Here is a 22,755-nt window from a genome sequence, read left to right on the forward strand (position 1 = left end):
CATTCTAAAAACACTCTGGAATATTCTTAACAGCAAACTTTATATGGATAATTATACTTTGTACTTACATTCAGTAGCACCTTTCACTTAAAGATCTCGAAGAAGCTCTACAAAGGAGGTTATGTATTACCCCCATATTTTATAGATGAGGAAACAACACACTCAGAAGTGAAGTGATTTTGCTGAAAGTCGCACATTGAATCAGTGATACAATTTTAAAAAGAGGACGCAGTCCTCTTGACTCCAACTGAAATAATCTTTGATATACACCCCCTTTCAGAAATATTCTGATCTCTCAGGAAGAACTGTGAAGGTTTACTACTGAGCTGCTGAATCTTTCTAGGATTAAAACAAAGACCCACAAATCAACCAACCAAAACCAAACCAAAACCAAAAAGCCTCGACTAAGCGACAGTAAACCATTACCTCTTCAGGTGCGGCTTCTTCTTCAGCCTCTTTTTGTGGAACATGTTTTATGCTTGCTCTTTTGGAAATCAACCCATTGATGGGGAATACTTCTTCCTGATCTTTTAAGGTAATAGTTTCTGTTGATTCTTCATGGTCTTCTGTTTTAATAGACTTTAACACAACATAAATTCAGTCACAAATATATCCAAAAGGTCAGTGTAGTTGCATTAGATAGACTCCACTGCCATTTGCAGTGTCATGTCGGTTCTGTGAGACCCTGACTGCTATTTTGGATTTAGTCCTCTGACTAAATTTGGTACTCATACCCTTATTTGGCAGAAACATAAGAGCATTTCCCCTAGTTATTGGGTTCTCATGCCTCATGTCCTGAAATCCAGCTACAAGCATCTTCTGTGTTCTCTACACGTTTACATAAAAAGCTAACATTTTGTGCCAAGCATTAAGGAAGCCATGCTCACTTTCTTCCAAAGAGCCTAATCCTGTGCAGTTATTCCTGTGAGCTTCCACTGACTTCCATGAGAAATGAGGTTGCTCAGCACCTTTCAGAAGTGGGCCCAAAAGGTTGTAAAAGCAAACAATACATTCAAAAATACTTTGACATATTGTTTTAATTCTGTTTTTTAAATGATTTGCAAAACTCATGAGAATACATGTTTGTTTTCCCATTTTAGGCCGTAATCCTGGCCTCGTTGAAGTCAGTGGCAAAACTCTTATCGACTCTGAGAGAGGGAGGATTTCATCCCTAGTACTTTGAAACAATGTCTTCTGAGTTTCCTTCTAGTTTATCCTCCCACTACCCCAGAGTATCTAAGTGGGCTGATTCTGAATCGCACAGACGAAAGAATCCATGACAGCACAACAGTTCTAAAGTATAGCATATAAGAAAGTTTCCTACTAACATGGTTTCAAACACTATTTCCAGGGTCAGAGCCGGCCATACTCGTCTCGAAACTGTGTTTTAAAAACAAACAATTTTCAAAGTATATTCAAGAGTTTTCTAAAATATGGCTTAAAAACAGCCTAGTTATATCTACTGGCCATTCTTAAACTGTGTTGTTAACAGGAGTAGTTTTAAAACCATGGTAACACGAATGGTATGAAAAACACTGCTTTAAAATTGTTCCACTGTCACAGCCTTAGTGCCAGTCCAGGCCTTGTCTCCATTAAACAAAACTTCTAGCACCTCTCTCACAGTTGGGCTTGCAACGGTGACAGAACCACGTAGATCAGCCACTATTCTAACCCTGCTTAGATAACACGGCAGTAAAAAAAGGCCTGTATTCTGCCTACAGTACGCTAGCACCATTTCTACCATTGAAGGGGTTGCACTGCTGCTAGGGGGGGAAATGCTGAAAATTGTGTATACACACCTGCACTACAACTGTAATTGTACAAGCGCCTGGTTGTGTAGCGAAGTTAGGGGGCGTCTGGATTCTGACAGATTCTGTGTATAGTGTGGATCTAACATCAAAATCAGGAAATAGAATTACAGACTAGACTCTTACCTTTTCTTTGGAACCACCTGTGTGCTGTGAAAGCTTCCATCCACCCCTTTAGTTGGGATTCCACACAGAGCAGTTGCCAAAGGAGCTGTGCTACAAGGAAGCTGGAGGGTGGGGAAGGGGGCCTGATTTCAGCACATCCTGGGGTATCTGTGGGTTTGGGGAGGCATGGGGGGAGGAGCAAACCCCAGTGACATGTACGAACAGAACAATCTTGGTTTTTTGCAGAAGGCAGTGATTTGGCTTTTAGTTACCATTGTGCTCTAACTTCTTGGCAGAGTAAATAACTTAACGCATGTACTAGTATATGCGTGACCTGCTTATTACACTATCTTTTAAATAAATGAAGTGGATATATCACAAACAAGGACTTTCACAGGAAAACTTCAGTATCTTTGTAAGGTACCCAAGAGACTTAAGCGAACAAAAGACACATCTACATTCTCATTTCTAGCTTTTATATCTAAAATTGTGAATTCAACTTACCTGTGCTGTTGCAAGCGAATAATATAACCCTCTTTTCTCCATCAGCTCTGTATGTGTTCCTACTTCAGCCACAGCACCACCCGCTATGGCCACTATTACATTTGCAGTCCGAATGGTGGAAAGCCGATGAGCTATTACAAGAGTGGTTCGACCTTTGCTGGCCTGTAAACAAACAACCAAATTGTAATTTGCGCCCCCTGTGGCTTGGAGATTTAGTGTAATTTACTCTAATTGCTCATATTGAGACTGTAGTTACTCCCATCGATTTCATTTGCTAAACATCCTGACAATCCATGAGTTTTTCCACAACTGCCAACTATAACCTTGCGCGCCGTGGTTCCTTCTCTGCTGGGCTACAGGAGACCTGCTTGCTGGCATCCACAATAAACAAAATCAGAAAGATTGTTTTGCTTCTCCTGCTTTTCTAGACTCTCTCCCTAAAGATTCTATTCAAAATTAAAAAGCTAAATTCTGAGCTGCTCTAGGTTATGCCATGTGCAACCGTCTCACAGGGACTGATTCCTTGCAGAGGAGCAGATGGGGCAACATGTGCTCTGGTCGTGCCCCAGCATGCCTCTATGTAGAGGTCCAGGTAGCATGAAGTTGGTTATGCTAGTCTGACACCTCCCAGGAGTTTTCCTGAACTGGGGGAGTTCTCAACTGTCTTCTTGAGGCTTCTGTAAGTGCCTTCTTTGCTGCCAGATTGGCATAAAGATACCCAGGATACATCTACTCTGCAATATCTCACCTGAGGCTGGCCTGGGTCAGCTGACTCAGACTCATGGCGCTCAGTCTGGGGTCTACAAAATTGCAGTGTAAACATTCAGGTTGGAACCCACCCATCCATGAGGGGGAGGGTCCCAGAGTTCAGGATCCAGTCCAAGCCCAAATGTCTACCCTCAGTTTTACATCGTAAGCCCCAAGAGCCCAAGTCTGTGGACATGGGCCCACTCCCATGTGTTTAACTGCCATGTAGACATACCCTAAAAGGTACCTGGTTCAGATTGATGTAGTCCCATTTGAAACAGGACTATGTTAACATGAACTAGGTACTTTTTAAAGGGCAGTTAGAGCACAACACTTTACCATGCTTCACAAATCACACCCCTTTGGTGGACTTTGCCAGTGCCATGTAGACAAATCATTTGTCAGGGCTGAGGATCTGTTTTTTGGGGGTAGTAGCCATGAATGACATGCAGTGGAATACTAATCAATGCACACTTCTTCAGCACTGCACATCTCTATGAAAAGCATTAACTAGAAGGTATCAATATTTACACACTCAAAAGATTAACATTACTGTAGCACTTCTTAATACCCCATTTGGCATTTTTGTTAGCATTGTGCTGATGATCTGAAAGTACAGAAATATCTATTCTACCAATTCAGATGTTTGCGTATTTGAAATTGATTTTCAAGAAACAGACAAGATGTTTATTCTAAAAGCTCTAATGGTGACAAATTATTTGCCAAAGGACAGATGTTGCCCTCAATGATTTGCACCCTATTTACAATCTGATGGTAGCCAATGGGTTTGCATGTGCATCAGGGCAACTTTTGAGCCTCATAACCACACATCCATTATATCTTAGTGATTTAGACCCCAGTCTTGCAATGAGGGCTCACCCATACAGAGCCTCACTGCAGGATTGGGCCATGGTGAGAATTACCACGTGGTTACTGTTGTTCTCAGTGGGGTTACAGCATTGTTGGGTAGCATTTGGGCAACATTTGGCAGTAATTGAGTAAATCATCCCTGTCACTGCAGTACAATAATAATCTTGTTAATCTACTCCTTGCTTTGAACAAAAATATACTTGATTCAAGAAGATGGAACTAGACATTATGTCAATAACCCAGCATTTACCTTTTCCAGTGCAGCTTGGACTACTGACTCACTTTCTGTATCCAGGGCAGATGTGGCCTCATCTAACAAGAGAATTTTAGGGTTGCGCACCAAAGCTCGAGCTATGGCTATTCTCTGCTTCTGGCCACCACTCATCTGTGCTCCTCTTTCTCCTACAAGGGTATTAAATTTCTGAGAAAACAGCAGAGACACCATCAGTTTTGCAGTATAAACAACCGCTAAATAGAGCTTGATACATACTCCATTGAAGTCAATGGAAAGAGCCCCCTCCACCCCATTTATTTCAATGAACTTTGGATCAGGCCCACAGTGAAAGCAAGATAATTATGTATTATGGGGTGGGGGGAGCACCCTAGTGAAATGAAAGCTAAGGTTATATTGTCTGATCCACAGAGTGCAGGACACCAATCCCATCTGAAATGAAATCTACCCAAAGTCACTTTCAGTAGCAAAAATGTTCCCACAAGCAGGTGGTCATGGAATTTTTTCAGAGGGGGGTACTAAGAACCAGAGGGACAGCCCAAGGGAGTTTCTGCTAGATCTGGTACTGGAACACAGGTTTCTGATGTGAAAGGCCCAAATCTTATCCACTCAGCCGCAGCACCTCTCAACAAAATACATGTCAGATCTGCTGCCCTGACTCAGCCAGGTACCGAAGCACTTGCATAACTTGAAGCATGTAGTAGTTCTATTGACAGTGAGGATACTCACATGCCTGAAAGTCATGCACATGCTCAAGTGCTTGTTGAACTGGGGCCTTTGTGCCATAAGCACTACCCTGATCACCACATTATATGCCTGAAAATACAAATTCTGAATGATACTGCAATTTCCACTCTTAGCCACAAGGTGGCTGTAAAAATCAATGTTTCTCTGCTTACATTTATCAGCTGTTGCTGAGTTTTGGTTACCCATATTCTGTGATTTTGCAGAGGGGCAGTCATCCCTCAACTTGGGGCTGAGATTGAAGAAAAGACAACTATAGTTCTTACTTTTAAGATACATTTATATCAGAGTCATCCATGCTCCCAGCTTTTGGATTCACAGTTATCCCTCCCCTGACCCCAGCCCCGATATATTTCCATTTCCTTAGGTGTCTGTTTCAGAGAATTTAGAGAAACATTGCAATTGCTGCAAATTTCTTCTGTCACACACACATGAAAAATGATTTCTTTTATGCTGATATCTCAACATCTCACTTTATTTCAGTTCATTTCTAAGAATGCCGGCTATTTTCAGTACCATACTTACATCAGGAAACTCCATGATAAAATCATAAGCATTTGCTTCTTTTGCTGCATTCTCAATTTCTTCATCAGTTACATCCTCTCGACCATATCTTATATTGTTTCTAATTGTTGTCCCAAACAGAACAGGTTCCTGACTGACCACACCAATGAATTCTCGGTAATGTCTCAGATTAAGGGACTTTATGTCATGTCCATCCACTGTGATCTAAAGAAAATAAGACTATGAGAGCCTCAGGTTGTATATTATTATTTTTCTTATTATATTGTATTACTGTAGCACCTAGAAGCCCTAGTCATGGACCATAACCTCATTGTGCTAGGCGCTGTACAAACACAGATCAAAAAGACACTCCTGTTCTTGAATATTTCTAAACCTACAAACGTTTAGGACAAAATGTTCCCATTCAGTTTGGCAGGGTAGATTTAGGATTCATGAGAAAAGTGAGGATTTATTTTTGTTTCAGTGAAGAAATAGTCCTTGGCCAGATCATAGCATCATAGAAGATTAGGTTTGGAAGAGTCCTCAGGAGGTCATCTAGTCCAACAACCGGCTCAAAGCAGGACTAACCCCAACTAACTCATCCCAGCCAGGGCTTTGTCAAGCCGGGCCTTAAAAACCTCTAAGGATGGAGATTCCACCACCTCCCTAGGTAACCCATTCCAGTGCTTCACCACCCTCCTAGTTAAATATATGTTCATGTTTCCATATACTAAGTGGAGATTTGCCTCTGCTGGGCACCACATCTGCAGTAGGGCCAAAGTAATGGAAAAAGGAAAGGGCCCTCAATCTGAATCCTACCATCCCTTACATAGAGTTGGCTGGAGATATTTTTCATTTTTGCAGGAGAGGAAAACTTGAAACCAGCAGAGGCCATCTCTGCTTATCAAGCATATGGTATCATGGTTTATTGACATACACCCTAAAGCCTGCATGACGCATGGTGCAAGGAGGATAGAAGGGAAAAAAGAACAACCATCATGTATCTTAAATGGGATGATCAGTCCTATGCAGGTAATCCATATGGTGGAGGAGGTAACACAAGGTTTGGCACTTTAAACTTTAGCTGTGCTCAGAAATGCCCATGAAAATTCTTTGTCTGGATAGCAAATAGGAGAGGATAGATATAAGCATCAGGCAATCGCTGAGCTGAACACCGGTCTTGTATGTGCACTTTCACAGGACTGTGTGACACTGGAGCCTGGGTGGAGTGTGCTTGGCTGTATTTTGTTACAGTGCTGTTTTTTCCCATTTTACACATGAAGGGGATCACCATTACGTAGTGGCCTGGAGGATAGAGCTGCGCGAAGGCGAAGCCCAGAGAATGTCCTATCAGGACCCTGACCCACTTCTCCAAAACTCGCTTGTGTAAGTGGTATCCCAATTCACAGAGCCAGGACAAGAAGTTTAGGTTGTGGAGTGAGCAGCAAGGGTGGAGTAACTTAAGTATGGCTAATCAGTGCCCTCACCTTCCTATGTGGTCATGTTACCTCAATCGATTTAGATACATATATGGCCCCTATCACCACAGCATGTGAACACCTCTAAAGTAGTTAAGCTTAAAAAACAGTAGCCTTTCTCTCCTTTCATCACTTACTATATTGAATACCATGAGCCCCCAGGTCCCTCTGAGGAGTGTAGATTTGCATAGCTAGATCTATTGGAGCTAGATATGAATAGCAGGTAGCAGGTGATTCAAAGTGAGATCTGGGGCCAGACTCATTGGCAAAGATCTGCCAGCAAAGGACAGATCGGTATTTAGATGGTCCCTTCTAAATAATATTTAATAATTAAACATTGTATTTATTTCAATTCAAGACAATATCTACCCTCCACAGGAAATCCTATAAACAACACTGTTAAGCAAGTAGGCTACCAAATATGCAGGATACCAGCTAAGTGTGTGTTTCGGTGTTCTAAATCCAAGCCCAGCATCTGCAACAAATTCCTAATGTAAAAGGTGAGGCTGCTCAGAACAGAAAACACACTACAGTATTTAAAAAGCTTGCCAGTGATTTATATAACTTCCAAGTGATCCACTCTCTGAGGGTTGTAAGGTTCACTTTGTAAGAGTTAGACATTTGTTAAATCTCCCAGCATCAGATGGGAGGAACAGCGGCTGATTGCTGCAAAATCTTTTGTATTACACTTGGTTGCAATAACCCCAACTTTGTGCTCCACTTGTCTCCTTTTGACTTGAGGACTTGTATAGCTAGAATTCTTTGTATAATACTATTTTAATACCTATATAAACAGTACTATGCTCTAGAATGGCTGTACTCACCACTCCTTCCTGTGGATCATAAAACCTCTGAAGCAGCTGGACCATCGTGCTCTTACCACATCCACTGCTTCCAACCAGTGACACCGTTTGTCCACAGTCAATTTTCAGAGTGAGACCTTTCAAAACCTTGCGGTAGTTAAAAAAATAAAATGTAGAACAATTTCAAATTAATGAGATTCTGTCACTAAATCCTGCCAGATTTATCCCTGCTACATTTTCAAAACCCACTCATTCCCATTGCAAATTCTGGCTCTGATCTTGTCTCATACCTCAACCCCTGGAACCTGCTCTTCCTGACACCTCACGTACTCTAATTTGCCCAGAGTTCTGCAGCAAACAGTCATCTGCTGTCATGGTTCTGACCACATTCAGTTGCTCTTGAAGTCCTTCCATTGGCCTCCTGCTTCACATTCAAGCCCCTAGGCTCACCTTCAGGACCCTGCATAACTTTGCTCCTCCCAATCTCTCCTCTCTTGTCCTTTTTAGAGGCCACACCTTTCTTGCCTCACTCAGCTCAAATGTTATATTGGCTAACAACCCCTTCTCCATGCCTTCTTTTATGTTTCCTTTACACATGGAACTCAAGTCAACCTCCTGACTCCAATCTGCTGTGCTTCCATCCTATCCTCTAAAGCAGACAACTCTTTTAGTGTAATACACAAGTAATATGCCATATTTCAAGCTGTAGTCACTGTGACTACAACAAAGCACAGAATAGGTGTTTCTCCTACCTGGACATCTGGTCTTGAAGGATAACTGAACTGTACATTATTAAATTCAAGTGTTCCCTTTATGTGATCGAGTTTGTGTCCATCTGAAGAAAAACTATCTATAGTTGGTTTCTGGGGAGTGGAAAAAAATTAAAATTCAAGCAAAAAATTTACAAATGCACAATTGAGGGAGGGAGATATCATTATAGCCTGAATATTCCATATTTTTATTCTACCATTTAAAATATCTTCCACACCACACCTGTTTTAGCATTGGGTAGTTGCAATCTAAGGGTATGTCTACACTATGAAATTAGGTCGAATTTATAGAAGTCATTTTTTTAGAAATTGGTTTTATATATTCGAGTGTGTGTGTCCACACAGAAAATGCTCTAAGTGCATTAAGTGCATTAACTCAGCGGAGTGCTTCCACAGTACCGAGGTAAGCGTCGACTTCCGGAATGTTGCACTGCGGGTAGCTATCCCACAGTTTCCCCCAGTCTCCGCTGCCCATTGGAATTCTGGGTTGAGATCCCAATGCCTGATGGGGCCAAAACATTGTCGCGGGTGGTTCTGGGTACATGTCGTCAGGCCCCCCTTCCCTCCCTCCCTCCGTGAAAGAAAGGGCAGACAATCGTTTTGCACCTTTTTTTCCTGGGTTACCCGTGCAGACGCCATACCACGGCAAGCATGGAGCCTGCTCAACTCACTGTCACCGTATGTCTCCTGGGTGCTGGCAGACGTGGTACTGCATTGCTACACAGCAGCAGCAACCCATTGCCTTATGGCAGCAGACGGTACAGTAGGACTGGTAGCTGTCATCGTCATGTCCGAGGTGCTCCTGGTCGCCTCTGTGAGGTCTATCAGGAGCGCCTGGGCAGACATGGGCGCAGGGATTAAATTTGGAGTGACCTGATCAGGTCATTCTCTTTAGTCCTGCAGTCAGTCCTATTGAACCATCTTATGGTGAGCAGGCAGGCGATACGGATTGCTAGCAGTCCTCTTGTACCATCTTCTGCCGGGCAGGCAAGAGATGAGGATGGCTAGCAGTCCTATTGTACCATCTTCTGCCGAGTAGCCATGAGATGTGGATGGCATGCAGTCCTTCTGCACCGTCTGCTGCCAGCCAAAGATGTAAAAGATAGATGGAGTGGATCAAAACAAGAAATAGACCAGATTTGTTTTGTACTCATTTGCTTCCCCCTCGCCCCTGTCTAGGGGACTCATTCCTCTAGGTCATACTGCAGTCACTCACAGAGAAGGTGCAGCGAGGTAAATCTAGCCATGTATCAATCAGAGGCCAGACCAACCTGCTTGTTCCAATAAGAACAATAACTTAGGTGCACCATTTCTTATTGGAACCCTCCGTGAAATCCTGCCTGAAATACTCCTTGATGTAAATCCACCCCCTTTGTTGATTTTAACTCCCTGTAAGCCAACCCTGTAAGCCATGTTGTCAGTCGCCCCTCCCTGCGTCAGAGCAACGGCAGACAATCGTGCATCTGAGTTGAGAGTGCTGTCCAGAGCAGTCACAATGGAGCACTCTGGGATAGCTCTCGGAAGCCAATACCGTCGAATTGTGTCCACAGTACCCCAAATTTGACTCAGCAAGGCCGATTTAAGCGCTAATCCACTTGTCAGGGGTGGAGTAAGGAAATCGATTTTAAGAGCCCTTTAAGTCGAAATAAAGGGCTTCATCGTGTGGACGGGTGCAGGTTTACATCGATTTAATGCTGCTAAATTCGACCTAAAGTCCTAGTGTAGACCAGGGCTAAGGCTGGCTGCCATAGTTACTTTGCTTTGGTAACTGCATTCTATTATTTGTAATTTCCTTTGAAGAGCTTGAATATCATGTTTGTTTCTAAGCCAGTTTGGTCTTTTTCCATTTGGCAAACACTAATTTTTTCCTCCTTTATTTTTCAATGGAATTTACCATGGCTTTTTTGTTTTACTACCTTATTTTTCTATTGGCATTGTTAGTGCTCTCATACAAGATAATAGCTCATTTATGAAGACAGGGTAGAAGGATCCATACCTGATCAATTATCTTGAAAACTTTAAAGGCAGCTCCTCTAGCAATAGAGAAAGTTTCAAAGTGTGGTGCTGCTGTGCCCAGGCAATAACTACTGAAAGTTACGCAGAAGAAAACCTAGAGAAAGAAGAAGATGAAAACCACGCTGAAAACAAATCAATAATTAAAGGCTGGTCCTATAGTCTTGATTTAGGCAACACTCCCACTTATGACCATTGGGGCTATGCCTCAGAAAAGACCGCAGGATCAGCCCCAGCATTGGTATGTCATTCACAAGATATTCCTAAGTATCAAAAGAATTAAGTTTAAACCTTGGAATGCCAGCACAATACCTTATAGTCTGGAACCATAGAAACTGAGAAGGATTTTTGGCAAAATTCTATGGAATTTCTACATGACAGAAAGAAAAGGACTATTTTTATTTTCTATTCTACTTGACTCTTTTGTAGTATATTTTAACACCAAATATTGTTAAAAATACAAAAAAGTCATTCAAAAATATTTACTGGTTTATGAAAGTGAATGGCCTTTACCTCTGCTAGATCATGTTTTACAGAAAACTCAGAAAACCCGCAAACCACACTGCGAAAGTCCAACATATCTTTAGCTGACTACACCATAAACCTCACTATTACTCTGAGTTTTAAGGCAATCAGAAAATAAAGTTTCAATTTCCCAAACAATTAAAAACTCCACACAGTCAAACTTTCAACTTTATTCTATAGAACATCTTTCAAATGAATAGAAACACAAGATGTGAGGAGTATATACAGCCACACTACCTAATAGTTGATCACATAATTTGTGAGGAAGAATCTATTAGGCAAATTTCACCTCCTCTTCTGTTTGTCGAATATCCATAAATAGATTATGATTTTCTCTAATTTGTTAGTTATTTTAAATTCTCTGATTACATTTTCAATTAACTTCATTTACTGCTATTTGGTTGTGACTGGTCATATTGTTGCATAGTATTGTTTCTGATCTCTGACTGCAATTATTATAATCCTTGTGTCTAGTGTGAATGCTTCTGGAAAGTAAATTTAATATTCATCTTCTATGCAGATTTGTGCTGGTAAAGCAAACTGCATGTATGTTCATTGAAAACAAACACAGAAAGGATGCAAATATGGCAGAGACAAATTTTTATATAAATTCAAACTAATACCATGAAAGAAATCACTATTTGACTCATTCTATTAGATAAGCATGTTAGCTGAAACAGCTATGACTTGTGAAGTACAAAACCAGGTAGATTTAAGTCATCTTTATTTGACCTCAGAGTGAACACTTCACTGAGAAGAACGGGGGAAAATTTTACATCTGCTTTGTTGTTACATTAAAAAGACAACAGCAAACCAGTTATGTTGTGAAGATTCTCTTCTATCTATCTAAATTCTTATATTAGTGCCCATTATCCCAGTATCCAAACACAACTTCACAACCAAAAGGGCAAGGAACTTAATTTTAACTTATATTTTACAGAACACAACTAACTCTGCAGGAAATTAAAGAAAGAACCCAGCTCCTGAACAGTTGTGGATTCTCCATACATACGATATTTCTTGTCCCTGCCTATAGCCAACATATCATAGACTCAGCATCACCTTCACAATGAAGTTAGTTAGTAGAAAGACACTGATGTTAAAATATGACACTTACAGCTAGGACAGTCCCAATGGAATAGCCAGTATTCTCATCAAGAATTAAGGTAGTTCCATACCAAAACCCAAGCCCGTAGCATCCATTTATAATTAGATACAAAAAACCAACAGACAGTTTAGAAGCAATAGCCTTTTTTATACCAAGGTTTTTTGCTTCTCCTAGTTTACTTGTATATCTGTTAAAAAGACAAACAAATATGTTAGTCATTGTGGCTGCAGACAAAGTCATAAATTAAAGAAGTCATTAACTATTGAGAGAGTCAGACCTGTTGATTTCCTTCTCTTGTCCTCCAAAGGCTACAACAGTTCGCACTGATGACAGGACTTCTTCTGCTACTGCACCTGCTTTGGCATAGGCTGTTAACTCCTTACTGGTTAATGTGATGATCATCTACAGTCAATGGGAGCAGAATGAAGTGAACTTCACAGACAAATCGAGAGTAGCTCTATACCTCATGTTTATTATGTTACTCAAGCAGGTCAAAGTGGCAGATCTCTCTGAGCTCAGAACTGCCAGATTCACAATGATCTTTAGAAGTGCTTCCTGGGGCATTATTCTGTGTCTGAGCAAGTATCCAATCTTGCAAATACTACCATGCAGATGAAAGTATGCACTATCTCAATACTGTTTACAGAACTGGACCTGTAGGAAGCATTTTAAATGCTATTCCATATGTACAGAACTTGTTGTGGAATAGATCTTAGAAGCATAAAGATCTGAGATCTTATAAACTCTGTCCCAGCAGTCTACTAGACCTTCCTAAACAGGATGAGTGCAGGGATGTTCATTAATTGGGATTCCCAACACCACACCTGGAGACCTTGCTCTGGGCCAAGTGAGGCCAGGAGAAAAATGCTAGGCCCAGAGGGGTTTTTTTGGGGGAGGGCTATTGAATCTTCTCAACTTCATTTATACATTTTAAGATATCAAAAGACAATGTTAAAATCATAAAGTCATGTGTTTAGGAGGACCACTACCTGTTACAAATAATCTGTTACCGAGATTGTGAAGTCTTTGGGACAGGGACTATCTTTTTGTTATGTGTGTGTGTGTGTGCGTAACACCGAGTAGTATGGTGTCGTGATACTGTTGTGGCCTCTAGGTGCTACTGCAAACCTACTACCATCACTGACAATACAAGAAAACTGAGACTAAGAAATATACCTAATTCCCTTAAATATATCTTTTTCAGGCTAAATACTAAAAAAAAAATTTTTTTTTTTTTTTACTCCAGATTCAAACTTACTACTGGAGCTGCTCGGAAATTTTTCAACAGAAAAGATTCATTGAAGCGGAACCTTTATGGAGACGTATTGGCTTCAACCAAGCTTTTGCCCAGAATGTTTCTCAGGTCCAGAATGGGATTTCTGGTGAAAATGAGAGAGCACCCAGAATAGCCAGTGGTTAGGCACTCAGTAGGGATGTGGGAAACTTATGTTCAAATCCTTGCTCCGAATCAGGGCAGGGACCTGAACCTATAGTTTCTACATCACAGATGAGTACCCTAACCACCTGGCTATTGGCTGTTCTGGGGTAGGTTTCTCATGCCCTACTTTAAAAAAAAAACCTGAAAGGTCTGTTTTGTCCTGTTGCAGAACAAAAATAAATGTTGAAACTTCAGAATGGAATTCTTATTTTCCAGCCAGCCCTACTCACCGTCACCTACATCCTTAAATCCCTCAGTTTGGTCAAGGGGAAGAGAGATAATAAGGTAGAATATCCTCTGGGGAATTAAGTTTATATGTAAATTGTCTCAGAGCTGCTAAGCAAAAAGTGACTACTTTCAGCTGTTAGCAGGGACGGGCAGGTTTGTATAATTTTTGGTGGTCCCCAGAACAGGTCCAAGTCCTGCCCCCCAACACCTGCTTTGTAAGCCGATACATATTTTAAAAAATAATTTAAAAATGTGAGGGCTCTGGGGTGGGGCTGGTGATGAGGGGTTCACGATGCAGGAGGGGGCTCAGGGCTGGGGCAGAGGGTTAGGGTGTCGGGGGATGAGGGTTCTGGCTGGGGCTGGGGCTGAGGGGTTTGGGAGAGGCTCAGGGGTATGGCAGAGGGTTGGAGTGCAGGGGGAGCGGGCTCTGGGGTGGGGCAGGGCTGGGGATGAGGAGTTTGGGGTGCAAGCAGATTGCCTGGGGCCAGAGAGGAGGACTCCCCCCAGCCCTCTCCCCGCCGACAGCAGCGAGCTCCGGGGGAGGGGCCCCCCATACTCCCCCGGCAGCACACTCACCTCGCACCACTGTCACTGCATGTGCTCCTAGGGCCCCTCTCAGGTCCAGGAAGCCCCCTCGCCTCCCCTGTGGTGGGTGCTGGTGAGGAGGGGGGCTACCATCACATGTTTACCTCCTCCCCTGCTGCTGCCCCTCACTGTAGCCTCACTGGGGGAAGCAAGTGGGGGCCGAGGGACACTCGGGAGAGGTGTGCGGGGGTGGCAGGTAGGGCCGGGGGAGAGACCCAGCCCCAAACATTGGTGGAGCCGGGCCCCTGGGCCCTGAATATTGCTGAAGTCCGGACACCACGGGCCCATATAAGTCGCCGCCCCTGGCTGTTAGGAGTCAGAGTATCAGTTCATACACTGATAATCTAGAACATTCTAAAAATGTCAAAAATTAACAGCTCGAGAGGTCTGGGAATAACAGGAAGGAAAGTGTCATAAGGCAATTATGCTGCTTATAGTTTTCAAAGTTTTCGATGAATTTTGGGGTCAGAGACAGGATAATATTTGCAAATTGGGTATCAAACTGGGTATTTTATCTCATGGCAAGGCAGCGAAGTATATATTGTAGATGAGACAGAGGTGAAAATAATAGTTGGAATGGGTACCTGAGCTTGTTTTAGGGATCCATCCTGCCATAGGTTACACACTTCAAAGAGGATATGGGTTCATATCCTAATGCAGGATCAGGCCTGAGTGGTTGACTCAGCACTAAATCATGTGGCCTTAAGACCCATCTTTATTTATTTCTGTCCTACTGCTAACAATTCCATCATTTCAAGCCATTTTGTTATGTCTTTAAGCATCTGGATTCCAGCACTGCCTTCAATAAGGACCCGACTGGGTGGATTTGAGACTTTTATTTTTTTGACTCTGAAATTTAACCGGGTTTAAGCACATTAAACTGGCTGTAGCATTATACAAATTTACATGTCATACATGATGTGCTCTGTACATGTGATCAATAGCTATCCTGTGTTTGTATCTCTTGTCTGAGAAGTTAAACTTCTCTAGTTATGTTAATCATTGAAATCTGACATTGTTACCCATATTGTATGTGATTCAAAGCCATCCAAAGTATGACATGTATTAGAGTAAATAAATGGCCCTGAGCATGTGTTAGCTGCTTATTGTCTCAGAGTTTTCTTTTATCACTCTAATAAATGAATAAAACCTACTAGATTTGCCTTTGAGATATAGTGAAAGTCAGATCGTTGTTAGAATAAGTATCTAATCCAAACGTAGTAATCAGTAGTAATCATTGCTAGGAGAATCGTTCTCTTTCCTATCATCTTCTGATGAGCCTAGTGGAAGCTTTTTTGTTATTAATAAAGACAACACAGTGATTATCTCGATAATTTACTTGTTAAAATGAAGAGATTTTCTAATATTAATTAATATTAGACAGTTTCTCCATTTTTAAAGATAAAATTATTTGAATTGGCCTAAATATATCTATGTACCTGTCTATCTGTGCAAAAGAAAAAACTTTTTTTTTTTATCAGGCATTTTTCTTTTCTTTTCTTTTCATGAACCACACTCTTAGGAATTGTGAGCAGCCTACTCCTACTAAACTACTACTAAAGGAAAGTTAACACTTAAAGTGTAATTAGGTAATTTAGAGATCAAAATGTACATTTATTCACACATAAGAATGAAGTCACAGGATTTCACCAGTGGAAATCTGAGCTTTATGGTAACTGTCATTTTGGCAAGCATATAGCAAAACCGGTTTCCATGAAATTCCCTTTTCCCAAGAAATTTGTTACATATTAAATCTTTAAAATCTTGCCTACCTTAGAACAAAATGCTGCTGATAATACTATGAGGGGGCTTGTGGACAGGATCACAAGTGTAAGTTTCCATCCCTTCACAAAGCCAATCACTATGCCTACTGTGAATGTTGACATGTTCTGAAATAGCTGAGCGACTTTGTCTCCAATGCCATCATTGATTTTATTAATGTCTCTAAGGGGGGAAAAAAAGCAATTTTTTCAGCTGAAGATAATATAGATATTACTCTAAACTATCTCTTTCTCTCATTTTTATTAGGGCTGTCAAGTGGTTAAAAATTATTTGACATTAATCATGCTGTTAAATCAGGGATCAGCAACCTTTGGCACACGGCCCGTCAGAGAAAGCCACTGGCAGGCCGGCATGGTTTGTTTACCTGCAGTGTCTGCAGGTTCGGCCAATCGCAGCTCCCACTGGCCGTAGTTTGCCATTCTAGGCCAATGGGGGCTGTGGGAAGCGGCAGCCAGCACATCCCCTCAGCCCACGCCACCTCCCGCAGCCCCCATTGGCCTGAAACGATGAACTGCTGCCAGTGGGAACTGCGATTGGCCAAACCTGGAGATGCTTCAGGTAAACAAACCGTCCTGGTCCACCAGCAGCTTTCCCTGACTGGCCACATGCCAAAGGTTGCCGATCCCTGCGTTAAACAATAGAATACCATTTACTTAAATATTTTTGGATGTTTTCTACATTTCCAAATCTATTCATTTCAATTACAACACAGAATACAAAGCGTACAGTGCTCACTTTATATTCTCAATTACAAATATTTGTACTGTAAGAAAACAAAAAAAATGGTATTTTTCAATTCACCTCATACAAGTACTATAGTGCAATCTCTTTGTCATGAAAGTTGACCTTAGAATGTAGAATTATGTACAAAAAATAAATTCATTCAAAAACAAAACAATGTAAAACTTTAGCGCCTACAAGTCCACTCAGTACTACTTCTTGTTCAGCCAATTGCTCAGACAAACAAGTCTGTTTACATTTGCAGGAGATAATTTTGCCCAATTCTTGTTTACAATATCACCTGAAAGTGAGAACAGGCGTTTGCATGGCACTTTTGTAGCCAGCATTACAAGGTATTTGCGTGCCAGATATGCTAAACATTCACATGTCCCTTCATGTCTTGGTCACCAATCCAGAGTACATGCTTCCATGCTGATGACATGTCAAAAAATGTGTTAATTAAATTTATGACCAAACTCCTTGGGGAAGAATTGTATGTTCCCTGCTCTGTTTTATCCACCTTCTGCCTATATTTCATGTTATAGCAGTCTCGGATGATGACCCAGCACATGTTGTTCATTTTAAGAACACTTTTACTGCAGATTTGACAAAACACAGAGGGTACTGATGTGAGATTTCTAAAAATAACTACAGCACTTGATCCAAATGTTTAAGAATCTGAAGTGCCTTCCAAAATCTGAGGGATGAGGTGTGGAGCATGCCTTTAGAAATCTTAGAAGAGCAATACTCTGATGTGGAAACTACAGAACCTGAACCACCAAAAAAGAAAATCAACCTTCTGACTCAGATGATGAAAATGAACATGCTTTGGTCCATACTGCTTTGGATCATAATTGAGCAGACCCCATTATCAGCATGGACGCATGTCCTCTGGAATGGTGGCTGAAGCATGAAGGGACATATGAATCTTTAGCACATCTGGCACGTAAATATCTTGCGATGCCAACTACAACAGTGCCATGCGAAAGCCTGTTCTCACTTTCAGGTGACATTGTAAACAAGAAGCAGGTAGCATGATCTCCTACAAATGTAAACAAACTTGTTTGTCTGAGTGATTGGCTGAACAAGAAGTAGGACTTGAGTGGACTTGTAGGTTTCAAAGTTTTACATAACTGCACTCAAAAACAAAACAATGTAACAAAAAAATCTACATTTGTAAGTTACACTTTCATGATAAAGAGATTGCATGACAGTATTTGTATGAGGTGAACTGAAAAATACTATTTTTTTTATCATTTTTACAGTGCAAATATTTGTAATAAAAATATAAAGTGAGCACTGTACATTTTGTATTCTGTATTTTAATTGAAATAAACATATTTGAAAATGTAGAAACACGTCCAAAATATTTAATAAATTTCAATCAGTATTCTACTGTTAAACAGTGCGATTAAAACGGCAATTAATTTTTTGACTTAATTGCGTGAGTTAACTGATTAAAATCGACAGCCCTAATTTTTATATATATACATTTTGTAGCACAGTATTTATTATTACTGTTACCTCTTTTGGCCCAAGTGGCTAGCCAAAAATTTGGGGTCTTGCAGATTTTCAATTTATCCTCCTAACTGGAACAATGGAATCAACTACCTTTGATGCAATCTTGTTTATTTGCAAGGAATGTACAAAGTAATCCTCCACAACACTTACGTACATGCTTAATTTTAAGCATGTGAGTAATCCCATTAACTTCAGATAGAGTTAAGCACATGGGTGTCTGCAGGATCAGGGCTGAGGTCAGGCAGATATCTAATAATTTGATTTATTTATTACCCTATCACAGTTTGTGAGTGCACTTTACAAGACTTAAGGTTGGGTCTGCTCATATTTCCTGTAATATGGGGGAAAAGAGTACCCTAGGCTCTTTGTTGTTAAAGCTGTAGTCGACAAGTTCAGATCTCAGGCCTGGTCTACACCTAAAAACTTCAGCTGACCCAGCTACCTTGCTCAGAGCTGTGAAAAATTTCACACTCCTGGGAGAGATAGTTAAGACAGCCTATGCCTTGGTGTAGGCACTGCTAGGATGACAGAAGAAATCTTTCATTAGCCTAGCAACTGCCTCAAGGGGGTGAATGAAAAATAGTGATGGAAAAACCCCTTCTGCCACTGCAGCAAAGGTCTGCACCACACTAAGGGTAACAGCAGCACTGCAGACATTCCCTCAGTTACATTAGTGTAAATTCAGAGTAACTCAAGCGAAGGCAAGAGTTACTCTTAATTCCCAGTGGTGAAACTGATGGCAGTATTAGCCCACAAAATACCTGTATAAAGGCCCATTTTACACAGGTGTAGCCTATTAGTCCCCACTCAGCCCCAGTTTAGTCACTACTAAATAGTTGCACCCCGCAAAATGTTCTTAATGCAAACAAGGCTTAACTGTCCAGGATTAGAGCTGGGTGAATATTTTCTGGTTGAATGAATCAATTTGGCAATTCAGGTTGAATTTGGTGAATACTTTTAGGTGAATACAATATTAAAAAAAAAAAGTCAAAAAGGTTCATTCTGACATTTTCCAAACAAAATGTTTCAACTTTTCATTTTGAAATACTGTTTTGTTTAGAAATTTAGTTAGATTGGTTAAACTCAGGTTTTGTTTCTGGTTGAACAAAATGTTTCATTTGACCAGAAATTGTTTTTTTTCTTCATTTTGGCAACCAAAAAAAAAAATCAGTTTTTCTTTGACATGAAATTATTTTTCTCCTCAGATTTTTTGTTTTGACCACGGAAGCAAAAAAACAAAAAACAAACCCAAACCATTTGCTCTTCTCTATCCAGAATTTCACATTCAGGGGAAATATATACAGCTCAGGCACAAGAACAAAGAGAAATGCTCTCAGAAGGCTTAAAAACTGACTATGGATACGGTTCTGCAATCTCTACCCACTGGGACTACTTGAGGGCTGCAGTACAGGGCCCCAAACAAACAAAATACAAAGACTCTTACTCAGTCAGACGTGTGTTAAGCTCTCCACTATTACTGCTATCGAACCAGCTGAGTTCCTGTCCAAGAATTGCATGGAAGAAAGTTTTTCTTATTTTCTTTGTCTGCCTTGCTGCTGCCAAAACCCAAAACGAAATCTGTAGGTAGCCAAACACTAAGGCAGTCACTCCAATTCCGACATAATATAAAGCGAACCTTAAAAAAAAAAAAGTATTTGAAGTTGTGGCAACTTGGAAGAAAGGGAAGTTGGTTATTGTTATAAATAAAAAGGTAATATAATTTTGCATCTAAGGTTATGTCTACACCACTGCCTATGTCACCAAAACTTATATCACTCAGAGGTGTGAATATTCCACTCCCGAGTGACATACTTACTCTGACATAAGTCCCAGTGTGCACAGCGCTGTATCCATAGCTTATGCCAGTCTCAGGAGTGTTTTTATTATGCCGATGGGAGAGAGCTCTCCTGTTGGTATAGAGCATCTTCACCACACACACTGCAGTTGCAAAACTGTACCAGCACAGCTGCAGCGTGATATGTGTAGACATGGCCTAAGGGTTTCACTGCAAAATCCCAAATTCCTTTGGCGATGTTAACCACAGACATTTATCTAGCAAAAGCTGAGGCCTGATTCCTTCACAGTGGTATAACTCCACTCAACTCCGTGCAAGTGTGAGCAGAATCAGGCCTCTGATATGCAGATAATATTGCTGTCCCCTGGCTGCGTGGTGATTGATTTCAGGGCTTTGTAGCAGGTCAGCTTCTGTTGTTGGAGAGAAGTTGATGTCTGAGAGTCAGGTCTGATGTAATTTGTTTATTTACGCTATAAAAATGATGCTATCTACACGCGTAGGTGAGATTTGTGGTTCTTATACAGAGGCAGACTCCACCTGTCACAACGAGCTCAGTCACCACATCCACTCCCAACCACTAGGAACAACTGCTTCCTTTGCTGTTCCTACAAGTCTTCCCCCTCCTTCCCCGTCCCCCCAATTAAGCAGCGCTTTCCCCTCTTGGCTGCCCTACGTCACCCTCCAGTCAGGAGCTGGAAGGGCAGCAGTAGATTCACCCTCAACAGACTCACCACTCTGTCCTCTGCTGACCTCTCATTGCTCAGCTGATTCCGCACAATACACATTGTAAATCTAAGAGCCTATTACTGTTTGGTCAGAGTTCCTATCTTTTTCTGCACTGAAGATTAAAACCTTTTCATCATCGTTATGGAAAAGGCCAATAAAAATGTTACATCTTCGGAGGCTAAGGAGTTTAAATGGCTATTCATTACTTCACAATTCTACATGAAGCTCCTGAAATCCCATCATTTGCTCTCCACAGCACTCAGCTATTTCTTCCCATTCTGTCACTTTCATCAGCTTTACACCAGAGTAACTCCAATCAATGCAGCAGGAGTTATCCCTGATTTACAGCAACATATGTGAGCAGAGAATCAGGTTCATTCATTTTATTTTATTCATGAGGTAAAATGGTTGGGACAGAAGTGAAAGTAGTCATGGGGATATAATTCAATACAGCAGATAAGTCTGGTTCTCTCAGCTATAGGAAAGGTGATGAATAATAACTTCTATCTAATGCTATTAACTATCTCCACTGGCAGTTTACTTAGAGTCTGTTATCTGTTGTACCCTTAACAGCTGTTAGTCAACGCAAAGTTAATAATTACTTTGAACTTACTCTGTCATTTGCTCTTCAAAAGGCACTTGTGACTGACTGCAGTTCATTGAACTTGCTGAAAAAAAAAAAAGATGTTTAAAAGTTATGTAAGTTTTTAGAGAGACAAGGTGGGTGAGGTAATGTTTTTATTGGACCAGCTTCTATAGGTAAGACTGACAAGCTTTCAAGCTTACACAGAGCAGGCCTGAAGAAGAACTCCGGGTAAGCTCAAAAGCTTGTACTGGACAAGCTTGGTGAGAGAGACAAGATATTACCTCACCCACCTCATCTCTAATATCTTGATATCAAGATATAGTGTTTAATTTGTAACGAAAGAGGTGCTGGGGCTCAAGCAATTTTTTTTTTTACATTCATAACTGACGTGGCAAATCCAGAGGTGCTGAGATTATGAAGTGCCAAGTCTAGAGATGCCAGGGCTCAGACCTGGCACAAAAATTAAGCACTGCCAACACGGCTATACCACCACCACATACAACAATGTAAGTTGTTAATTATTTTTGTTTCTCCACACCAGTATGTGTTGTGACAACATGCAGTATCATTTCATTTATTACAACATTCCACGGAAATTGAAAGTTGTAGCATACCTGCTATGCTCATTTAAATTATTTTGTGTCTGACATACAGGCCTGGTGTGTTAATCAGCAGCAAAGAGGTTAAACTCAGTAATTGTCACATTATCATATCACTATTAAAATTATATGCCTGTGTTTCACTTACATGTAGATTTCGGCATCCCCCCACCCCCTCATGCTCAAAAGCGACACTGAATAGCTGAAAATAATCACACAAACATATTCATTAAAAACACTTATGCAGGGTAATACTTTTTAGCCCAGATTTATCCAGTTTACATCCACTTTTGCCTACATAAGCTAAGATGGTGGTTGTTTATAAGGTAAAACGTAAGCTCTAAAAACACCTTTAAAACATCAGAAATGTCAAGTCTTGTCTTCTCTGTCTTACTGGAGTATACATTAGATAGCCAGAGGGCTGAAGGTCTCACTGCCTTCAATTGAAGAGGCACCCATGTTGAATCTCCTATGGAGAGACCTTTTCTTCTCTCAACTGTTTCTCAGACCTTTGTGTTACACAGGTGTTTTTGTTTATATCGGATTAAAATTCCTCCCTCCTTA

General features: G+C 41.0%; 1 protein-coding gene across 1 annotated transcript in view; it reads right to left on the reverse strand.

Moving 5' to 3' along the window:
* ABCB5 (ATP binding cassette subfamily B member 5) overlaps positions 1-22,755 on the reverse strand; it is a 59,917-nt gene that overhangs the window by 30,010 nt on the left and 7,152 nt on the right. Inside the window, exons 5-16 of the mRNA XM_077809353.1 lie at positions 21,620-21,674; positions 19,930-20,121; positions 16,235-16,406; positions 12,489-12,613; positions 12,221-12,398; positions 10,562-10,675; positions 8,548-8,658; positions 7,817-7,942; positions 5,536-5,739; positions 4,285-4,455; positions 2,418-2,579; positions 427-579 (exon numbers count right to left, since the gene is read on the reverse strand). Of these exons, the coding sequence (XP_077665479.1) occupies positions 427-579; positions 2,418-2,579; positions 4,285-4,455; positions 5,536-5,739; positions 7,817-7,942; positions 8,548-8,658; positions 10,562-10,675; positions 12,221-12,398; positions 12,489-12,613; positions 16,235-16,406; positions 19,930-20,121; positions 21,620-21,674 (1,763 nt within the window). The remainder of the gene's footprint in view (positions 1-426; positions 580-2,417; positions 2,580-4,284; positions 4,456-5,535; positions 5,740-7,816; positions 7,943-8,547; positions 8,659-10,561; positions 10,676-12,220; positions 12,399-12,488; positions 12,614-16,234; positions 16,407-19,929; positions 20,122-21,619; positions 21,675-22,755) is intronic.

This window comes from Eretmochelys imbricata, chromosome 2, assembly GCF_965152235.1.
Source record: "Eretmochelys imbricata isolate rEreImb1 chromosome 2, rEreImb1.hap1, whole genome shotgun sequence".
Classification (NCBI taxonomy): domain Eukaryota; kingdom Metazoa; phylum Chordata; order Testudines; family Cheloniidae; genus Eretmochelys; species Eretmochelys imbricata.